Here is a 21,587-nt window from a genome sequence, read left to right on the forward strand (position 1 = left end):
TAAATACTTAGCTTGTTTGGTACTTAACAATGTATTGTATACTGGGAACTTGCATTTTTGGCATTCACTAGCAACTGTATTTTAGTTTTCCTGACAGTTAGAATTGTAAAAAAAACCACAAAGTTTGGAATGGAGCTGTTTTCTAGAGACAAGAGAAGAACCTGAGAGTCAAAGGCAGCATTTAATTTATGGCTACCTTGCTGTGAAAAATGTTAGATAGCTTTATATTAAAAATACCCCCCTCCCCAAATGTATCAGTAGAAAAAAAAACATTCTGTGTGAATGGGCAAACTAGTGAGCAAAGTAAAAAAAGTGACAATCAAATTAATAAAGTTAAATGAGTTGGAAGGAGTTTATTAGATATGGAACAATTAAAATTCCATAGAATTGGAAGTAGCCTCTGTTTTCTCCTTTCATAAATATTGGATAAACAATATTATAGCAACATTGCTCTATTTCAACATTTCCTGCATTGTAAATTAATTACTTTAAATTTTGTTGCAGCTTCTGTCCCTTCTGTTTGAAGACTTGTTTAAAAAATTCAACTCTGAGTTGAAGAAAATTGCTGACCAAGTAATTCCCAAGCAAAGAGCTGCCCAGTTTGATGTAGTTAAACACATGCGGCAAGATCAGATAACCAATGGTATGGTGAATGCCATCTCTACAGTAAGTGTTTCATTTGGATGGATTGCTTTAAGATATCATGAGCCAACAGACAGGATTAAATGTAAATTATAGGTCGTCATATTGCAGAATGTTTCTTTTTCCAATTTTAATTCAAAATCTTCCTTGGATTTGTTTATAGAAGAATTGTTAGTAGCTTATATTTGTAAGTCATGTTAAAGTTCATCCATTTCTGATTTCTGCCATCTGGATAGTACAGTATATGAGGGGTCCTTGGTGCTCTGTGAACTTGGTTGTTTTCTTGCAGATGTTTCATTATTCAAATTAGGTAACATCATCAGAACTGATGCTGTTATCTAGTTTGAGCAATGAAATGTCTGCAAGAAAACAACCAAGCTCAGAAAGCACCAAGGACCCATCATTTCAGCTCTGAGCTACAAATATTCTCTTTTATCAGTACAGTATATTATTGTCAGTTGACGGAGGTGTTTAAAGCGTTGTCTCTATTTTGTTGGATGTCTTTCTTGAGAATGTGAGCAAAGTATATCACCAGATCCAATTAATTTCTTGACTTAAGTGTAAAGGATCTTTTAGGTGTGTTGATGTTTTAATCTGGATTCTTGTACTAAATAGGGAACTGGATTTAAGTAGTTTAAAAGACCCTTTCCAACCTTAAGATTCTGTGATTTATATTCTGGATTCTGTCCAGGAAATATATTATAATGCACCCTAGAAATAAATAAAGTACTAGGTTGTTTGGACCATTCCAATTGTTTCCCAACAGAGAAATGTCTTGGTTATGTATCTCTTCACTTTAATATTTGTATCAAAATACCAAATAAAATTTGAAATGAACTTTAAACAATTGAGAAATTTGCCTGTGACAAACAATTGATCAAAATCTGCAGCAAAGCCTTGGCATGTTGAAATTCAACACATCACCGAGAGCATGGTTGTTGTTTATACAAAGAAGTGTCCTAGATTTTACTGTTATCAAACCTAGATGATAGATGAAAATCTGGACCTATTTTACCATCTTTTTCAAACTGATACTGTTTAGAAATATAAAAGGTTGTTTTAAATGTTCACCAGTTTTACATGGTTTTTTAACTTTAGGGAAATTGGTCACTGAAGAGATTCAAGATGGATCGACAGGGTGTGACTCAAGTATTGTCACGGTTGTCCTATATATCTGCTTTGGGGATGATGACAAGGATTTCTTCTCAGTTTGAAAAGACCAGGAAAGTGAGTGGCCCCCGATCTCTGCAGCCATCTCAGTGGGGAATGCTGTGCCCATCAGATACTCCTGAAGGAGAGGTAAGCTCCATTGGGTTAATACACTTTCCCTTGTCATATTATGTTATACTTTAGTTTATTATATGGACGTATTGCCTTTTCCCATTCTCATCCTTTTTTGCTGTCTTTTTCCTCCAAAATGAAGAACTTCCGTGCATTAATTTCCTGTACTGCTTTCACGCTGTTAAACTAGTCCTCCTGGAATATCCGTGATTCAGAAGACTTTTTTCATAGCTATTTTCACGCTCTTAACTTTTCCTCAATTTTGAGTGATGATTTTATGTTCTTGAATTCTTTTGTCTGGCTATCCTCTTTAAAAGACAACTTTGAATTATTGCAAACAAATTGCTAATAAATACAATTTCTTCATAGCAATTTAACAATTATTATTTAGCGAAAAATGATCTAACTAGCCCTGTGAAATGAGCCCCTGCAGAGCAAATTCTTTTACCTTGCTTTACTAGGACATTTGGGTTCAATCTGAAAAAAGTACATGCACACATATAGAATGTGTTTTTACTTAGACATACAGGTGAGCTCATATAAGCAAAAAAAGGAGTTTTAATTTTAACCCAAAGTAAGGTTATAAATCTATAAATCTAACCTAAATCTCTGAGCTACATCACTTATGTTTCCTAGGATTAAATTATGAGTGCCATTATGTATGTATGTACTCCGTGTGTGTGTGTGTGTGTGTGTGTGTGTGTGTGTGTGTGTGTGTGTGTGTGTGTGTGTAATCGCCCCCAGGTAACAGTAGCTAAAATTGCAAACATAAGTATTGACATTATATACTGTACAAAATTACATACCAGTATATCTGATACATAACAGATTTGATGACCACCTAAGCAGAATGTTGGTTAATTTTTTCTCTTAGTATTTAAGTTATATAAATCAGTTTTTATATACTTGTTTTCCTTTTTAATTTTTTAATTGACTTCTTTTTTTTTCAGGCCTGTGGCTTGGTTAAAAACCTAGCACTGATGACTCATATTACTACTGACATGGAAGATGGCCCTATTATTAAGTTAGCTAGTAACCTTGGAGTAGAAGATGTAAACCTTCTGTGTGGAGAGGAACTTTCATATCCAAATGTGTTTCTTGTTTTCCTTAATGGTATGTTACTGCTTTTAATCCAAGTGAAACAGGATACTAGAAGAGTAAACATTAATATATATGATGTGTCTTTCTCTAATAATTAAGGCTTGATCAGGTAATTTTTCAGAAAATGATATTTTTAAAGTGTGTATTCCCAAATTTTGTCATTTCAGTTAGAATTCCAGTAATTTTTTCATAGCACTGCTAAGCCAAAACTGAACTATTTCAAGATGGTAGTTTTTGTGGTGTCTGACCAATGTTGAATATCATTGTTTCCCTTGAAAATGTAAAATATCCCATGGTGCCTTTGTGAGTACACTGTGCATTGTACAAAGTTTGGGAACTGCAGAGTGCGTATATGCCAAGTAAAATGCTTTCTGCATTCCTTGTTTTGATGTTTCATCCCATGGCATACATGCAACATTTAAAGTTACATATAAATGTTGATTGGGGAAGCCAAATTTTATAAATCTATAATATATTTTATTATAAAGATATGATTTTCATACAATGGGCATGATTCTAAACCTTTTGTGTTAGTTATGACATGAGGCAAAGCTTTAGAAAACCCACTTCCACGTTTAAAACATACCTAAATGCAGTTTTGGCAAGAAATAGCCAACACTGTTGACAAATCAGGAGCTAGATGTGAGATAGTAAAATCTGTCCCTGCACAATTATTGTGCACTGATCCCAAGACTGCTGCGAGGTGTCCTCAGCACACTGTTTCTCATGCAAAATGTTCCCAGGTAATATGCAATAAATGCTTAAAGTGCATTTAATACAGTGTGAAATTATTTTAACAAAAATACATACATGATTGGGGATGTTGAGAGTTACTATTGTTCACATCTGGAAAATACCATTTGGGGGGAAATGGTGTAGAAATGGTAGAAGAAAGGTAAAATAAAGCTTTTTCTCTCTATCTGCTATAACTATGAAAGTCCCAACTCAGCAAGTCTTTTCAGAAAACATAATTTTTAACTTTTAAAAGAAACCATATCAAAGTTCTTAGAAATAATAGTACAACAAAAGTATAATAAAATTGCTTTTGTTGGAATATGAAAATTGTTCTCCATTTTAGGTTAGCATCACTTTATTTCAGTGCTTTAAATGTTGCTACCATTTCATTTCTAGGGATGACTGATACTAATCCAAATTATAGCAGAAATCTAGTTAAATTACCTACTATAATTTCTTTAAAAATGTATTGACTTTGCTATTAATTGTTGCATGTTTATGTCCCAGGAAAGAACAGAAATTGATCAAACATTTTATAACTATGCTGATAACAACTTGGATTGTTATTCATCAGAAAGCTAACATTTGCCCAATCTATCCATTGAAAGGATGGTAACATTTACAGAATTATTTAATTGTTTGCTTGAACAGGTAACATCCTTGGTGTCATTCGAGATCATCAGAAACTAGTCTACACATTCCGGCTGATGCGTAGAGCAGGCTATATAAATGAATTTGTTTCAATCTCCACAAATCTTGCAGACAGATGTGTCTATATTTCTAGTGATGGTGGAAGGCTATGTAGGTAAGAATTTTGAATATGCTTTTCCTGGGCCATGGCACCAGAATATTCTATTCCAAGTATATTATCAAGTTGTTCAGTTCATTCACAAAAATCAGTTTTAGACACATAATGTACTCCACAAGTTGATTGGCAAGCAGTTTGCATTTTACCATCAATCCAGTCATATAAATTGGAACTCAAGAAATGCACATATCAGCAACTAAAAAGTATTCATCATTGGAAGTTACGTAGTTTGATTAGTGTTACTTAATTTTTTGATTTTGCTGTGGCTTTCTTCTTTTGCCTATTATATCTCAGATCCATTTCACCCTTGAAATCAGGAATTACTCTTAATCTGGTTGTTTGAACTGGAATATTGTAATTATTCACTTCACACTGGAAATTATGTGCAAGTAGCAACAATCCTTAATGTCCAACAGAGCATGCCATTCTTGTAACTTTGCTTATATAATGTTTATAGCAAAAACCTATGAAAGCTTAGGTTGCTGACTGAAAGCATGCACTTAATTTTTCCCCCATCAGGAGTGATATAGGGTCCCATCAATCATCTTGACAGAATAATGCAATAATTTAGTAAAATATTACTTGTCATTTTTTCCAAAGCTATCTTTTTAGCTTTGAAAACTGCAGAATCTGTTTTGGTTCTCTGGAATGATAGATGTAATATTGTTACCTTGTAAGCAATTGGTATGAATTAACTGAACATACCAATCAATTAGCAAAATCAAATCAAGTTGTAATATCAAATTAAAATTGTCCCTGTTTAAAAAGAGTCCAAACACTTGGACCTGAATTCATGAGGGGCTTATCAGTAGATCAGGTAAATCATAAATGAGAGTTCAGTTCTGGGTTTTCTGGAGCCAATTTTGAATGGTTGATTTTTTCTTTCACATTTGTTTGGAATCAGCATATAATACAGAGTGTCTTACACAAAGACGAACCAATAGCTTTGCTAAGACAGGATTTATTAATACTTAAAAATGTGTCTGTGCAAGTTTAAAGCAGGATCTTTTGGAGTGTTGTATGGAACTGGTGGGGATACAAAATGATTGATTTCCATGTGCTCTGTTCTGAACTATGTCCCATAAAGTGCTCTATATTATATTACCCTTTTAAAAAGAAACACTACTCTTTCCTTCAAGAGACATTCACTCACATTTTATTTATATTTTGAAAGTTTATAAAGTTAGATAATTTATTAAATATTAAATATAGAAATAAATGATAATAAATGAATTATAGCTATTGATATAACCCTCTTTAAAATATATATCTTTTCTACTTCATGTTAAAAATTGTTGCAGTCATTGATAAAGAAGGCTAAATGGAGACCTGTAATGCATTCCCTACAGCTGTTATGCTAGCCATATATATTAGAAAATAAATGCAAAGCACTGTCAGAATGGTAAATATAGTCCACCTGCTTTAAATAGTCAGCAGAGCAGAGTGATACAGATGTTACATTATGTCATGCCCTTGTGACTTACACACACACCAGAGGATGAGAAAGGACATGCTTGTTCTCCAAGCTTGTTGTTTAGTTTCTGAACGTTTCATCACCAGGCTAGGTAACAACAGAGAACTGAAACAAGACATTTCAACCAAAGTTCCACTGATGATGTTACCTAGTCTGGTGATGAAACATTCAGAAACTAAACAACAAGCTAGGAGAACAAACCACCACCATCTACCAGCCAAGCTACAAATATTTTTCACCATTTCTAGTTTTGTCCTATATTCTGGTTTTAGTTAATGCTTATCACCAGGTGCCTCCTGATGATCACTATAACTGAAAATAAATGCCAATAACTGAGTTGCAGGTACATTCTTCTAAGTTCCTGTCTTTAAAACTTTATAGCCTAATATGAACCACCATATGGATAAATAACAATTCCTGCCTGAGATTTCCTGTTTTATCTTGGGAATATATTTGAAAGTGCAATCCTACAATGAAAGCTGTGTTGTATATGCCAGTTGGAAGCCCTTTATTCCTTCAGTATGTCATTTTCCTGTATATTATAAGTCTTTCTTCTTTTCTTTCCTGATCTTATAATTTGCACATTGTATTTACAAGAGTAGTCTATCTTTTTTTAATGGCATAGTGTATACAGTCAGCTAAGACTGAGTATATGAGTTCTAAGTCTTTAGGATCCATTCTGCTTCAGTCCACTCTAATTGTAATTCCCTATTATGTTGCTCATGCTGATAACTTCTGCTGTTAACAAGACCTTCATTTCATCTCTGAAATGATGTGATAATACAATACATAATGTGTTAACTCTCTTTCTTACGATCTAGACCCTATATTATTGTGAAGAAACAAAAACCTGCTGTAACAGAAAAACATATGGAAGAACTTGCACAAGGTTATAGGTAAAACAACTCAATAAATTATCCTGGCTTCTTTTCCAAGATCCATCTGTTCATAAAAATAAGAATAAACAGCATTTTCTATGTTTGCAATACAGTATTTAAACATAGATACTTCTATACCAGTGGTTCTCAACCTGTGGGTCGGGACCCCATTTGGGGTCGAATGACCATTTCACGGGGGTCGCCAAACCACGCTGTCCGCCATTTTCCCCCTTTTCCCTAGTTGTCCTACTCCCTCTTATTGGCCACACCCACTTGGCCACACCCCTGGGGGTCACCACAACACGGGGAACTGTATTATGGGGTCACGGCATTAGAAAGGTTGAGAACCACTGTTCTATACTCTTCAACAACAAGCTACCATTCAGTGTCTGGGCCTCCAAATTGAAACATGAAATGATATTAGTTGGAGCCACTAAATTTTCCTCCCCACCAAATTATTTTTATATAACATTAATTAAAAATAAATAAATGGGAAGCAGGGTTGATGTAAAAGTTTGTAATGTATTCAGCTGCATTGGATCTCTGCACAGAGCTAATGATCTGAAGATGAGAAAACAAAGAGGTGCCTGACTACTTTGTCCTACCCCTGAGAACATGCTTTGTGTTTGCCTTAGTTTGGGGTGGCTGGGGTGGCAGGTCCCCCCATAAGCTAACAGCACTTCATATTAGCCAATATATAGACTGAGCCAGTGGGGTTTTCAATCAGGCCATATATGTACTGGTTAATGCAGCTCCATGTTAGCCAACAGGTAGATTAGACTAAAGGGATTTTCAGTAGGGGTTGGTCCACACATTGGCTAATCAAGCTCTTTGTTAGCAAAAATGTTGGTCTGATTGACAGGATTTTTTTGTAGGTTATTCTGCTCATTAGCTAGTGGAGCTGTGTGTGCTAGCTAATAGGTTGATGGTGCCAAAAATTTCATTCTTTGAAACAAAAAAAATATAGTGGTTAGTGATACAGTTGTGTTCTGAGATCATTTTTTCAACGCAGAGGGGCTATTTCCTATAATGAACACTTTCTCTTTCTTCTCCTGCATCTCCTTGCTGTAAGAAATAGCATGGTGGGTAGTTGCAGTCCAATACGTTGTTTGCCATTCAGTATATGGGTACCTTATGATCACCATACTCAGTACTCCATTACCCTGTTTCCCCCAAAATAAGACCCATCCCGAAAATAAGTTCTAGCCTGATTTTTTGGGGTGGGCCTAATATAAACCCTACCCCAAAAATAATCCCGGGGGGTGGACAGCACAAGCAGCGGCAAGTGCGCGAGGACCAACGGTGTCCGGCAGTAACCGCAACTCACCAGTCCCTTGGTCCAGAGCAGGTAAGTCCATGCACAGAGGCACCCAAACACTTTCCCCCTGAACAGAGTTCTGACGGAGACTGGAAGCTTTGTCTGCTTGCAAATGGGTCGCTTTGAAACAGAGCAGTTAGCTCCATCTCCAAGTGCCCCATTCATAAGCAGACAAAGCTTCTGATCTCTATCAGATCCCTATTCAGGGGGAACATTTGGGTGCCTATGGGGTGCTTGGGGCAGCGCTACCCCCCCACTTGCCTCGCCTCATGGTGTTGGCATGGCACGGCAGGCCACAAGTGGCCGCAGAAGTGGGCCCATAGCCACGCAGCCTCCTGCTGGACAGGGCTGTCAGCGCCATCGCTGCGAGGTGAGGCAGTTGTTGGGGGGGGGAAGTAAGACATCCCCCGAAAATAAGACCTGCCTCTTTTGGAGGCAAAAAAAAAAAAGACGGGGTCTTAATTTCGGGGAAACACAGTGTGGTGAGAGGGCCCATTTCAAATGCACAAAAGTTAAAGAAGGAAGCACCTGGCTGAATGAGTAAGGTACATACCGTGTGGAAGCCAAATCTGTTCAGTCCTTAGCATCTTCAGGTCAGTCAGTCCTCTCCCTGAACCTCTGGAGAGCTGCTGCTACTCAGAGTCTTTAATTAAATAGGTCAATTACTCTGGACTCTAAGGTAGAAATCTGGGTAAGAAAATTCATTTATATAAAAATCCTGCTTTCACTTTGCTTTCCTATTAGTGTCTGTTGTTTATCTTTTATGCATATTTGATGTGGAAATATGTGAGAATATACATTGTTTTGAAATATAAATATTTTATATTCAGGAATTTTGAAGACTTTTTACATGAAAGCCTTGTTGAATATTTGGATGTGAATGAAGAAAATGATTGCAACATTGCACTCTATGAACATACAATCAATAAGTAAGTATTCTGGCATCATTAGAACCTAATTTTTGTATTGTAACATTGGAATTGGGACAATGTTGGGAATATACTTTAAGAATGAAAAAAGATGAATTTTTGCATGCACACATATATATATGTGATATAAAAAATGTCTTTTCAATTATTAAAATTGTCTTCAAGAACATTTGTGTTACTCAGTAACAGAATTAAAATAGTGAAATCCAAAATCAGATTTCCTCATTTGATATTACAATTAACAAACTCATTGTTTGTTTTGTTTGGTACCATTGGATCTAATTAATCTCCAAAGATCTTTCAGAACAGTTGGGTTTTCGTCTACTTCCAAAAAGCCAGTCCAGCTTTTCAGTATGTAACCATGTGGTTTTAACTTTAAGAAATCTAACTATATATTTTTTCCTTTATTAGAGAGACAACACACTTGGAGATTGAACCTTTTACTCTTCTTGGAGTCTGTGCTGGTCTTATTCCATATCCCCACCATAACCAGTCTCCAAGAAACACTTACCAGTGCGCTATGGGAAAGCAAGCTATGGGTAAGACTTCTGTGTCTTCAGATCAGAATAGTTGTTTCATTCACTCTGGATTCAATATTTCTGATAACCTGCCTTGAAAACATTTGCCTTCTCTCTATACCCCCAATTTTGGCACAATTTTCTATATGCTTTCCTATTTAAAAACAAAAAACAAAATTAGAAACATACTCAGAGGCTAAGATAAAAAATTGATGAGCGATATTTTATGACACTTGGTTTTCATTTATCAGCATTAAATTATCAAGATTATTTTTAGGGTAATGTGGTTATAACTCCCTTTTCAGAAAACAGGAAATCTCCAATTCATCAACTATTATTTCTTAACAGAGATTATTAAGGTTATTATGGCTGGATTCCAGAATTCATGAATAAGAAATAAATTTGCATCAACAGCTCTGTTGTACTCCCTACAAATAAATAAATAAATATATATATATATATATATATATATATATATATATATATATATATACACACACACACACACACACACACACACACATACATACACACACAAACACACACACACACACACACACACTATAGTTTGTTTAGTGGTTCATCCTTTACTTATCCTTTACATAAGTAATATGTACTTATTAATCTAGATTAATAGATTGACTCATAATTAGCATAATAGGGAAAACTGTGTGTATTATGTGTAAAATATATAAATGAACACACAAATAACTAGTCATATATTTTGATGATTTTGTTTTGCTTGATTTTGTTTCACTTCAGCAATGGTTTCCCTGCTCTTTGCTACTTATAAATAAGAATAGAGAGGATCACTTGTACAAATATCTGTACAGCTGGACCCTATAGCCCACATACATTGCAACTAATATGTAGTCTCTGTATGGATATACACTTGTTAATTTACATTAAGACAGTGTAAAGCATTTGAATAGGTGCTTTGTAAACTATGAGATGTGTTTGAATATTAGCTCAGGTTGGTAGTTGAGCTGTTGGTTTGTAAACTATTTTGCCAAAAACAAAGCATCTCCCTTTGAAGTTTTGAAGACCCCTCCCCCCCTCCCGGAATGATCATGCAGGGCATCGAAGTCTTTTCCCATGAGTCTTTTGTCTTTACGCACATGTGGGCACATAATTGCTTCACATTGCCAGCAGAAACATTGTCTGGGCATGGGACTGCACAGGGCTTTTGGGGAATGTAGCAGTCTCAGAATCGGATGACGAGTGCTTTATTTGTTTGAGTTTATGTGGCTCAAATGTTTTGCACAACATTTATTTATACATCACACATTTGTGTAACGTGTATTTCCAGTTCTCTACCACGGCAAGCAAATTGTCACATACAATCTATTATTTGCAAATTACATGTTGCTGTGTAGCTTTAACCTGGCTTGTTTTCCATCTTCCTAAATAAGTGTCGCTTTATGAAGACATTTCACTGATCCTTAAATAACACTTGCAGGATTTTTCTCTGCAGCAATTGCAACTGAAGGCAGAGAACCATCCATTCATTTCAATGAGGCTAAGTTGGCATTACTATTTGCTTAAGATGTTAACTGTGAAATTTAGTTAGGGTGTCATTCCTGGTGGTCACATAAATTCAATGAATGTATTATATAGCCAAATCATGCTGCTTCTCGAGGGGGGGGGGAATAAAATATCTTATGTAATCTTTTTTACATAGGCAAAACCCCAATGTAATAAATTTTCATTCCCTTCAGCACATTAGAAACATTTTAAAAATATTTTACACACCGTCCCTTTCTTTTAATTGCATCCTGTTTCTTTGTTATGCTTTCTTTTTCCAGGAGAATCTATTTTAGGACTATTAGCCTCAGAAGGTTTGGTTAGTTACCACACACAGTTAAGCAGGATCAGTGTGTACAGAAAGCCAATTCAGTATCTGTAGAGTTCTTTTGTACTTTTCTGTGTGAAGGTCTTTTTTTCTCATTTTGTTTTCAGTGTCATTTGCAATTCATTGTCTGTGTTTTCTGAGGTTGGTGTATTCAGCTGCTTTGACCCAGGGTCTTGCACATTTAGCTCCTTGGATACAATCCTCTGACGTTGCTGCTGACGATGGGAATACAAAAGCTGCTGAATATCTTTAGTAATTATTGTTAAAGGCTTTGTTTCTGTGTGCTACTGCAAGCACCTGAGGAATGAGCAAGGAGATAAAAGTACAGTTCTAAAGCTGAGATGCAGTAGACTATTTAAAAAAAAACATACAAACATTAAACATCTAATTGTGTGCTGAATATGTGCTAATAGTGGCTGGACTATTTTTCCCTTCTGAACATCTTTCCTTCTGTGTCCTGTAGATGTGTGGGACTGCAGTTCCTATAATCACCAGCTGGCTATGGTAAAAGAAGTTATAATCCAAGACACCAAATTAGAAAAAATACAGGCATAGACATAGTGCCTGTAAGAAGCTCAATTGGTATAATCCTAGATTTGCTACAAATTAACTTCAGGCACATCTGCACAGTTTCCATTTGGTCTGTAACTTATGAGTTGGCTATTTTGAATCTGTCTGGACAGTGATTCATCACATCAAAATACGTTTGTTCTTTAAAAGTGTCAGCCCTCCCTTATGGTTGTCTCTGCCTGTCCCTTCCCACCCGCTGCCACTAACAGTCTTTTTATTGTCCTCTGGGAGATACATGTTCAAGTCCATTTAGTCACTTCCTGGGCTGTCAAGAATTTGGGATTATTGAGATAGTCTTTTGGCTCCCTGCCGAGAAGAACGGACTTGTTACTCAGCATTGCCCCATTCTGATTATTTGAATACTTCCATTGCCTGAGAAATGCCTTCCTTGAGGCTTAGCAAAAATTAGGCGGATCGGTGGATCTTAAATAACACAGAGTACCAGTTGAACTGAACTTCTGGTGATATATGTTGGAAGGTATAAAAAGGTATAAATAGAACTAAAACCATATTTGTAGATGGTATTTTGAGAGGCTGGAAGATCACTTAAGTATTTTTTATTAGATCCCATTTTTCTTTCAACAAGTCTATGGGTAAGCTTATCTTGAGTAATCAGTTAGTACTAATGAGGCTGAGATATTACTAGCCATATTCCAGATACACAGGAATTATTTGCCTGTTTAGTACTTCTTGTTTATCAATTTATGGAGCCTGAAGAATTACTTTCTGCTCAAGGCTATAAAAAGGAATCTCAATCTTGTGGTCATTATATTTTGTATATTGACTGGTATACTGTAACAACGGTTGTATTTATAACTAGATTACTTCAGATCTACTCCTCAAAAGTATCTAGTAAAAAAGCTATGATGGCAGCTGCAATCTAACTCTAGAATAATTCAAAGACTAATTGATTTTTGAAATAAAACTTGTAGAGGCTTAAAACTGCTTGAGGCCTAAGAGATACAGCCACACTGACAACTTTCTTCTATAATTTATATTTCATGTAAAAGTGGGTGGGAAAGGTTAGGTATTGCACATTTTCACCTAATTAGCAATCAGCTAAAATGAACACTAAGTAAATAGATGGCATAAAATACTTGCTGCTTTTTCTGTTGATTTCTGTTGATTTCTCCACAAGTTGTAATGTAGTAAATAACATTAGAACAATAGAATCAAGCATCCACCAAGTTTGCTTAAGAAGATTTTTTTTTTTTAATTGCAGGTACCATTGGCTACAATCAGAGGAACAGGATTGATACCCTTATGTATCTATTAGCATATCCACAAAGACCAATGGTTAAGACAAAAACAATAGAACTGATTGAGTTCGAAAAACTGCCGGCTGGACAGAATGCCACTGTTGCTGTGATGAGTTACAGTGGTTATGACATTGAGGATGCTCTGGTTTTAAACAAGTCTTCTTTAGACAGAGGTAGGAAGTCTCTACTTAATAGGATAGCTATGTTTCTTGCTTCAGCTCAATACAAATAGTTTACATCTGTGAATAAAGAAAAAGAATCACAATTTTGATGTTTAAATTGACAAACCATGATTTATTTTTAGATGTATTTGTATGCTACAGTATGTAAAAACTATGATTTGGTGTGATATCTAAATTGAAAAATTACACTTGTGATATTTAAAATTATAGATCACATTTGCTTACATACCACATCACAAAAAAGAACACTGAGCTGATGGAAAAGCAGGTAGCTCAAAATTTTCAAGCCTTGTACTTTTGTGGGCTCACTTTATGAAAGAATTTGAAAATCTTTTTTTAACATAATAGTGAATTATAATTACATCTCAACTGAACTCTTGTACAACAACTTTTCAAGAAGTAGAGTGAATGAGAAATTACTGCTGAAAATGCATCTTAAGGGGAGCTCCAAATTTATTATTGTGACTGAAATAAACTAATCATCTGACTTTTAAACATTTACATTTGGCTTAATTGTGCCTTACAAAATACTGCTTTTTCATTAATAATGACAACCAGTAATATTTGAACTCTAGACATATTAGTAGAGATGAATATGGGTAGTTCTCGACTTACAACCACAATTGAGCCCAAAATTTCTGTTGCTAAGTGAGTTTTGCCCCATTTTTACGATCTTTCTTGCCACAGTTAAGTGTATCATTGCAGTTATTAAGTTAGAAGTGAATCTGACTTCCCCATTGACTGCTTGTTAGAAGGTCACAAAAGGTGATCACATGACCCCAGGACCCTGCAACCATCACAAATATGAGTCAGTTGCCAAGCATCTGAATTTTGATCATGTGACCATGAGGATGCCACAACAGTCATAAGTGTGAAAAATGGTCATAAGTCAAGTTTTTTAGTGCCGTTGTAACTTTGAACGGTCACTAAATGAACTGTTCTAAGTTGAGGACTAAGTTGATGGTATTACTTGAATACCATCAGGAATTATTATGATACGTGGAGAAAAAATAATAACAAACCAAAGTTGGACCCCCCAAAAATGTATTAGTGTTAAATTGCCTAGCAAATAAATGCGATTAATAATAAATTTGCTTCCTGTTTTTAAGAAAGCAAAAATCTTCGTGTTTATCATTAGGTTGCAATGCCAATCATGCACCTTCTCCAAAAGGTATATTAAATCCTTTTCAGGAAAAGCATATTCAGTGTTTTTCAAAGAGTATTCCTTGCCTTCGCTTCAAATAAACTTGTCTGGATGGTACGCTTTTTAGTGTTGCCTCATCAATCATATTTAAAACACAGTTCCTCTGCTTGAGGCCTAATATCATGGGTGCCTGAGTTTACTTTGTGTGGTCAGACTGCTTGCGTACTGCAGTACATTCTACTACACTCACCCATCCTTAAGAGCCCTTTTGCCAGTTGCCAGGCAGCACTAGTAGTATTGCTGGACATGTATCTTTGGCATTAATGTCTGCACACTTAATTTATTCTTTTTTGCCTAAAACAATAGCAGACATGATTTAAAGCAAAATGTTTTCTTTCTGGTAGACTAGTAACATTAGGGGGAAATCAAATACTCTCCAGAATTACGTCGTTACAGCCAAATGATACAGATATACTATGCATAACTTCAACTGAAAAGCACTTTTAAAAAGTAAAGTTTATGAAGAAGCATTTTTTCAAATTTAGGAATTATTAAGCCAATGAGGGCCAATGAAAGAAATACAGTATTTTTATATGTTTTTGGAATCTTGTAGCTCAAAATTATTAAGGGTAATTAATGTTTTGGTTTAATATTTTTACAAAATAGTTTAGATCACTGTTTAGTTAAATTATGGTCTTTTAAAACAAATCTGGAAATTAGGTATCAGCTATATTTTATTGTTCTTTAAACCTGTTAAATTACATAAGTAGTTGTTCTAAAAGGTAGGTGTTTTATTATAAAAATGCAGTGTTCTTTCAGAAATATAAACGTAATTTAATTCTCCAATTATAACAAATTCTTGTTTTTAGCTCTCTTGAAATGTGGCTGTAATGATGTTTTGACCCCTTTAAAGTTACAATTCTAATGAAAGATTATAAATGTCTTATGACACTTTAAAGTTGCTATTATGACATAATATTTCATTGTCATAAGCCACTGCGTTTCTAACAGAATGCATTTTGGTTCATGCCCTATTAAAATTATTATAAAAACATTATAATTTAATAGCTTCAAAAGGGTCCATTGGATTGCAGCCCCAGTCTCTAAATTGCCCTCAGATTCAGCATATTAAGTGCCTTGTTTCATAAATAACTATCCAAGCAACTGTTTTCTCTACTATGGATTTGTACAGTATATTTAAAACATAATCATGAATGTCTGATTATCATTTTAAATAACCCCTTATAGTAGTTTTGATTGATATGTTTATTTTCTTTGAGGCTTTGGAAGGTGCCTTGTGTACAAAAATGCTAAGTGTACTCTGAAGCGTTACACAAACCAAACATTTGACAAAGTAATGGGGCCCATGCTGGATGCAGGAACACGCAAACCAATTTGGCGGCATGAAATTTTAGATGCTGATGGTATTTGCTCTCCAGGTATACAAACATTGTTTTCTTTTCTTATAAGAATTATTAGTTTGAACTATTATTTTTGTTCATGTGCTGTTGTCAAACTGAACTCCAGATCTGCAGCCTTTGTGTTATAACATAGGGAGAACTAGTGACCTGATTCAATAGAAGGCTTTTTTGTTGCTGTTTAATTATGAACATGCATGGAATATACTGGATGGTTTAGCAACCTCTCAAAAATCAGACCCTCCTTTTTCAGTGTTTTGCTGCCTAAGTTTGGTGATATGATCTTGGTTTACCCCAAGGAGCATAAATAAGGCTATAGCACAGTCTCCGCTCTTACCATTTAAAGACAATGAAAATAATTCAAACAGGTAGCAAATATGTTATTTCCTCATATACTTACAGGTGAAAAAGTAGAAAACAAGCAAGTACTTGTGAATAAGTCGATGCCCACGGTGACCCAAACCCCTTTGGAAGGGAGCAGCGCATCTCAGCAATCTCAGTATAAAGATGTGCCAGTAATGTATGACATGCTACCTTATTTTAAAAAAGCAACAGAAAAGAAGGAGGTGGTAGAAAAGGCTTAATTCTGAAAAAGAAAATAGAAATTGGCCATGTCGGGCATAGTGGTAACTAAACGAGTTCAAGTGTCTAGTTTTTGTGATAATGTCACAAGTTGTGGTGGCGTAGCGGTTAGAATGGAGTTTTGCCGTCTGCCAGCAATTTGATCCTCACTTGTTCAAGGTTGACTCAGCCTTCCTTCCGAAGTTGATAAAATGAGGATCCAGATTGTTGGGAGCAATACGCTGACTCTATAAACCGCCTTAGAGAGGGCTGTAAAGCACTATGAAACAGTATATAAGTATAAGTGAGATTGCTATTGCTATATATATTATAAACATACTGGATTTCAACTTGTTTCAGTCTTTTGTAATATCCAAATTCCTAATGGGTTCTTTTTGTTCATTTTTAAACTAGCTGGGTGAAGATAGTTTTCTTCATCTACCATTCCTATTGTTACTGAGTTCCTATAAATTTTTTGCAGTTGCTTTCAGTATTGAAACTTTGCATGAAGAAGTAAATTAAATTTGTAAACTGTTGCTTTGCAGATATCTAGTATTAATTAAATTCAGCTGGGTTTTTTCTTGAATTAAACTATGTACATTTTCTGTTCATCAGTTACAAAGGTGCAACTGATTCGTACATTGAAAAGGTCATGATATCTTCCAATGCAGAAGATGCTTTTTTAATCAAAATATTACTAAGACAAACTAGGCGCCCAGAAATTGGAGATAAGTTTAGCAGTCGTCATGGACAAAAAGGTACATTTTACTACATTTTAATGGTTTTAGTATAATCAAAATATATTTCCAGTTGTTCTTGGTATAACAGCAGAGCAGAGTAAGTAAAGTAATACAATTGTTATTAGTTCCTGGATTGGATTTAACTAGAATTTTAATCTTCTGTCTCTGGGAAGAGGCATAAATGCTGTTCTGTTGCATAATAGTAATAATAATAGTAGTAGTAGTAGTAGTTGGAAGGGACCTTGGAGGTCATCTAGCCCAACCCCCTGCTAAGGCAGGAAACTCTATACCATTTCAGACAAATGGCTGTCCAGTCTCTTCTTAAAAACTCTAGCTTCTGGAGGCAGGTTGTTTAAAACTGAATGGCTATTACTGTCATGAAAAAAAATGACAATACAATGAAAGTTGCTATATTTTGAAATTCATGGGTAATACTGTGAATAAATTAACATGTAGTCATTAAAAATACTTGTGTCTTTTTCTTCTATTTGGTAATACATGATGGAGGCATGAGCAACTACTAACAGATACTGTAACTCTAATAGTTAATTAGATGTATTTGAAAAAAATGTGAAAAATGATCAAATTTTGAACAAGCAATTAAATTTCATTTTTAATGTGTGCCATTGTGCTCACAGTAAAAAATTACAATGAAGGTTGTCTGTTTGTATGTCTGTCTGTCTGTCTGTCTGTCTATCTATCTATCTATCTATCTATCTATCTATCTATCTATCTATCTATCTATCTATCTATTCCTGTTCTTTGCAAGTAGGAAAATTCTAAAGTAGAAAGAATTCTATCCATACATATCTGGCCAGAACTATACTATTAAGTTTTTATGTTTGATGTATACTCAATTGAGATGGATACAGTGTTGCTTGATTACTTTAACCAGATAGTCATCCTTGTCCCCAAATACTTTGGGCAATAGTTTCCACAATATAATTCTGCTATTATCAACTCGTAACAGTTGACAGCACCATATTGTTAACCCTGTATTAAAGAGTTATTGAAGTGAGAAAAAATTAACTCCATTAACTCAATTTAACTTAATACTTCCCTATACTTCAATACATTGCTCCACTGAAAGGTAAGCAGCAAGTGTTATGAACTGTCTGCTCAGTAACTTCATTTAGGATCAGTCATCATCTCTCAGTCTAGCTTAATGCAATAAAATAATAATAATAAAATCAGAATAGGGGCATAGATAGTGGGAGATAGTCAAATGGAGAAATTTGACATGCTTCTGTGATCGTAAGTGTTGGCAGGCTGCCAAGTGCATGAATTTTGATCATGTGACCATGGGTGTGATGCAATAACCATAATTTCAGGCACAAGTTGTAAGTCTATTTTTTTCAGCACCATCCTAATTTCAACTGGTCAGAAATAAATTGTCATAAGTGAAGGACTTCCTATAAAGACCACTACTGAACAAGGATTGGATTTTTTTTAATTTTTCCCATTGCTTTTAGATATCAGGCAGATAGGTGCAAATAGTTGAAGGCAGATTGACCAGTGATTCTCAAAGTGTCTTATGAACTTCCGTTTGTGCATAAACATGTTCATGTAGAATGAAACGTGTGCAGCCAGAAGTGGAAAAGTCTTCAGTGCTTTTCATAAAGGGATCTGGGGTTTGAAATGGTTTCCAGGTACTTTCAGGGTCCTCAGTGTGCGCATATTATGTTCAGTGCAATTGAAATTGTATACTTGGATACAGTGGTGGGATTCAAATATGTGAACAACCAGTTCTCTGTGTGGATGCTGTTTCCGGAAGTCCATTCTGGGCCTGGGCAACAAAAAATTAGCTACCGGTTCTGCCGAACTGGTGCAAACTGGCTGAATCTATCTTAATCATAGAACCATGGAAATAGTATTAATAAGATATATCACTAGGTTTATGACTCATAGCTCTTGATTAATACATTTCCACAACTTATCCCAGGCAGGGCAAACCTTTTAGAGACCGAGTGCCTAAACTGCAACCCAAAACCCACTTATTTATCACCGGGTGCCAGGTGGCCGTGGCCCACTGGGTGGGCGTGGCTGTGGTGGTCATAAGAGAATGGGTGGGTGTGGCCAAGGTGGGCATGGTTACCTCAATGTTGCTCATGGGCAGGGACTCTTGTGGGGGCTGGACAGGGTTGGGGGAGATCCAGGGAGTCTCTGGTGGGTGAGACAGTGGGCAGGAGACTCGTCCTGCGGGGTGAGGGGAGATGAGGCAGGGCAGGGGTGGGCCAGGGCGGCTGCTGCCTGACACCATCGCCTCCCATACATAGAGACCAGTGAGCGCATGGAGGCCAACAGTGTCCATTAGCAGCCACAGCCTGCCGGCCCCTTGACCAGCACACTCTAGGGCTCTACAGCCCGCTGACAGCAGTTCAGAGAAGCCGCCTCTGAGTTCGACGGCCGGCCGACAGCTGAGGAGGCGATGCAGTGGGTTGTGCCTGGGAAAAGGAGAACATGTGAGGCCAGGAGGGACGGGACGGGGGGGAGGGAAACCAGCCGTGCTGGGATGCATCCGGCTATGTGGGACCTCGACGAGTTAGCGGGCAGCTGCTTGAAGAGGGATGGTTGCCATCTTTGGGGCATAGCATGTGTGCCCACAGAGAGGGCTCTGAGTGCCGCCTCTGGCACGCATGCCATAGGTTCGCCACCACTGGCTTATCCCTTCAGTTTTCTCTTTTGGGTTCTTCTAACTTGGATATATCAATTTTGTTGACAAAGAATGTGGCAAGGTAAGGACTGCTTCCTATTTACTGAACTGTTATCTATAATTAAATTGGACAACACAGGACAAGCCTGACCTCACAATTAAGGGAAGTGAACTAAATTTATTAAACATTTATTGAAATTTGCTACCACTAAAGTTACAGAATGATCTGCACTGCTTGTCTGTTTTTAAATTAATAGAATTTAAAATGTTGATTCTGGCCTATAAAGCCTTAAATGGTTTAGCATTTAACTGTCTAAGGGACAACATCTCCCATTAAAACTGACAATATCTGGTTGCTTTTGAAAATGCCTCTGTTGTCAGAAGATCCCCTTTCTGGCACATAGGAGAGGGTCTTCTCCCGTGTTGCTCCCGAACTATGGAACATGCCTCAGGCTTCCATTTTGTCCTCCACTCTTTTGGTAAATGTCTATGGTAAATGTTTCACTTCTCATCCAAGAAGTTTCTTCAGTTCTCCAGAACTGAAGAATCTTCTTGGATGAGAAGCGAAACATTTTCAAAGGAAAAAAAAACAACCAAGAAAGTCCAGTTGCCTTTTGAAAAGCACTTTTGGGGTAACCATGACCTGAATGATTGACAATTTCCATAGACATCTGGAGACACAGACACTTCTGAGAACAAATCAGTTGTCCTCAGAAAATAACTAATCTTTTTTTTTCCTATTAGGACTTAAAGGTTCTTTTAACTCCTTCCTTCCTGTGCTTTTTCAGCTGAATTTTTGTTTTTGTGTATTGATAACAATCTCCACAACTTAGGAAGTGCTATACATGAACTGGACACATGTTGAAATGTACCTCTAAATGGAAACAGCAACTAAATTTCTGAGTACAATTGATAGTGTGCTTTGGGAAATCTGTTCCCTATAGTTAGAAAGTTGGAGCAATTTTACACTTGATAAGTCAAAATGTGCAAATTCTAAACTTTGGAATTTAAGACTTACACAATCTTTGACATTTCACAAGTCACCCTATTAGTGTAACAAGTATTTTTAGTGAATATTAATGTTCAGATTTATAAGTGGCTTGATTGACTTAAATTTTCATTAGTGTTATCCAGATAATTCAGGGAAAGCAGAAAGTAACCTTTCCCAAGCTATCACCTTTCAGATCTGTTGACCATTGTTTCTCAACCTTGGCAATTTTAAGACGTGTGGACTTTAGTTTTCAGAATTCCCTAGCCACACACATCTTAAAATGACTAAGATTGAGAAACACTGTAGATCCCAGATTTGTCAGGTGATTTGGGACTGCAACTCCCACAAATCCCAGACAGCATATCTAAAGGAGTTAACAACGCAACACATTCTGGAAAAATATTAGCATAGGAGGATAATTTGGTGGACATCATACTTATTTTTTTCAGTTCACCCAAATTTCAATCATGCTTAGTTCCAGAGAAGACTGAGAGATAATTTCAGGCTTTCATATTTCTTGCTGTATATTTCCA

At 36.1% G+C, this 21,587-nt stretch overlaps 1 protein-coding gene across 3 annotated transcripts in view; it reads left to right on the forward strand.

Annotated features, from left to right (window-relative positions):
• Nucleotides 1-21,587, forward strand: part of POLR3B (RNA polymerase III subunit B) — a 63,895-nt gene that overhangs the window by 19,699 nt on the left and 22,609 nt on the right. For all 3 annotated transcript variants that reach the window (XM_039363917.1, XM_039363915.1, XM_039363916.1), the window contains exons 13-23: nucleotides 505-666; nucleotides 1,741-1,941; nucleotides 2,874-3,036; nucleotides 4,411-4,564; nucleotides 6,863-6,937; nucleotides 9,068-9,166; nucleotides 9,578-9,705; nucleotides 13,329-13,538; nucleotides 15,972-16,130; nucleotides 16,512-16,629; nucleotides 17,286-17,428. In XM_039363917.1, the coding sequence (XP_039219851.1) occupies nucleotides 505-666; nucleotides 1,741-1,941; nucleotides 2,874-3,036; nucleotides 4,411-4,564; nucleotides 6,863-6,937; nucleotides 9,068-9,166; nucleotides 9,578-9,705; nucleotides 13,329-13,538; nucleotides 15,972-16,130; nucleotides 16,512-16,629; nucleotides 17,286-17,428 (1,612 nt within the window). The remainder of the gene's footprint in view (nucleotides 1-504; nucleotides 667-1,740; nucleotides 1,942-2,873; nucleotides 3,037-4,410; nucleotides 4,565-6,862; nucleotides 6,938-9,067; nucleotides 9,167-9,577; nucleotides 9,706-13,328; nucleotides 13,539-15,971; nucleotides 16,131-16,511; nucleotides 16,630-17,285; nucleotides 17,429-21,587) is intronic.

This window comes from Crotalus tigris, unplaced genomic scaffold (genome assembly GCF_016545835.1).
Source record: "Crotalus tigris isolate CLP2741 ecotype Arizona unplaced genomic scaffold, ASM1654583v1 scf7180000019630.4133010339:1179603, whole genome shotgun sequence".
Lineage (NCBI taxonomy): Eukaryota > Metazoa > Chordata > Lepidosauria > Squamata > Viperidae > Crotalus > Crotalus tigris.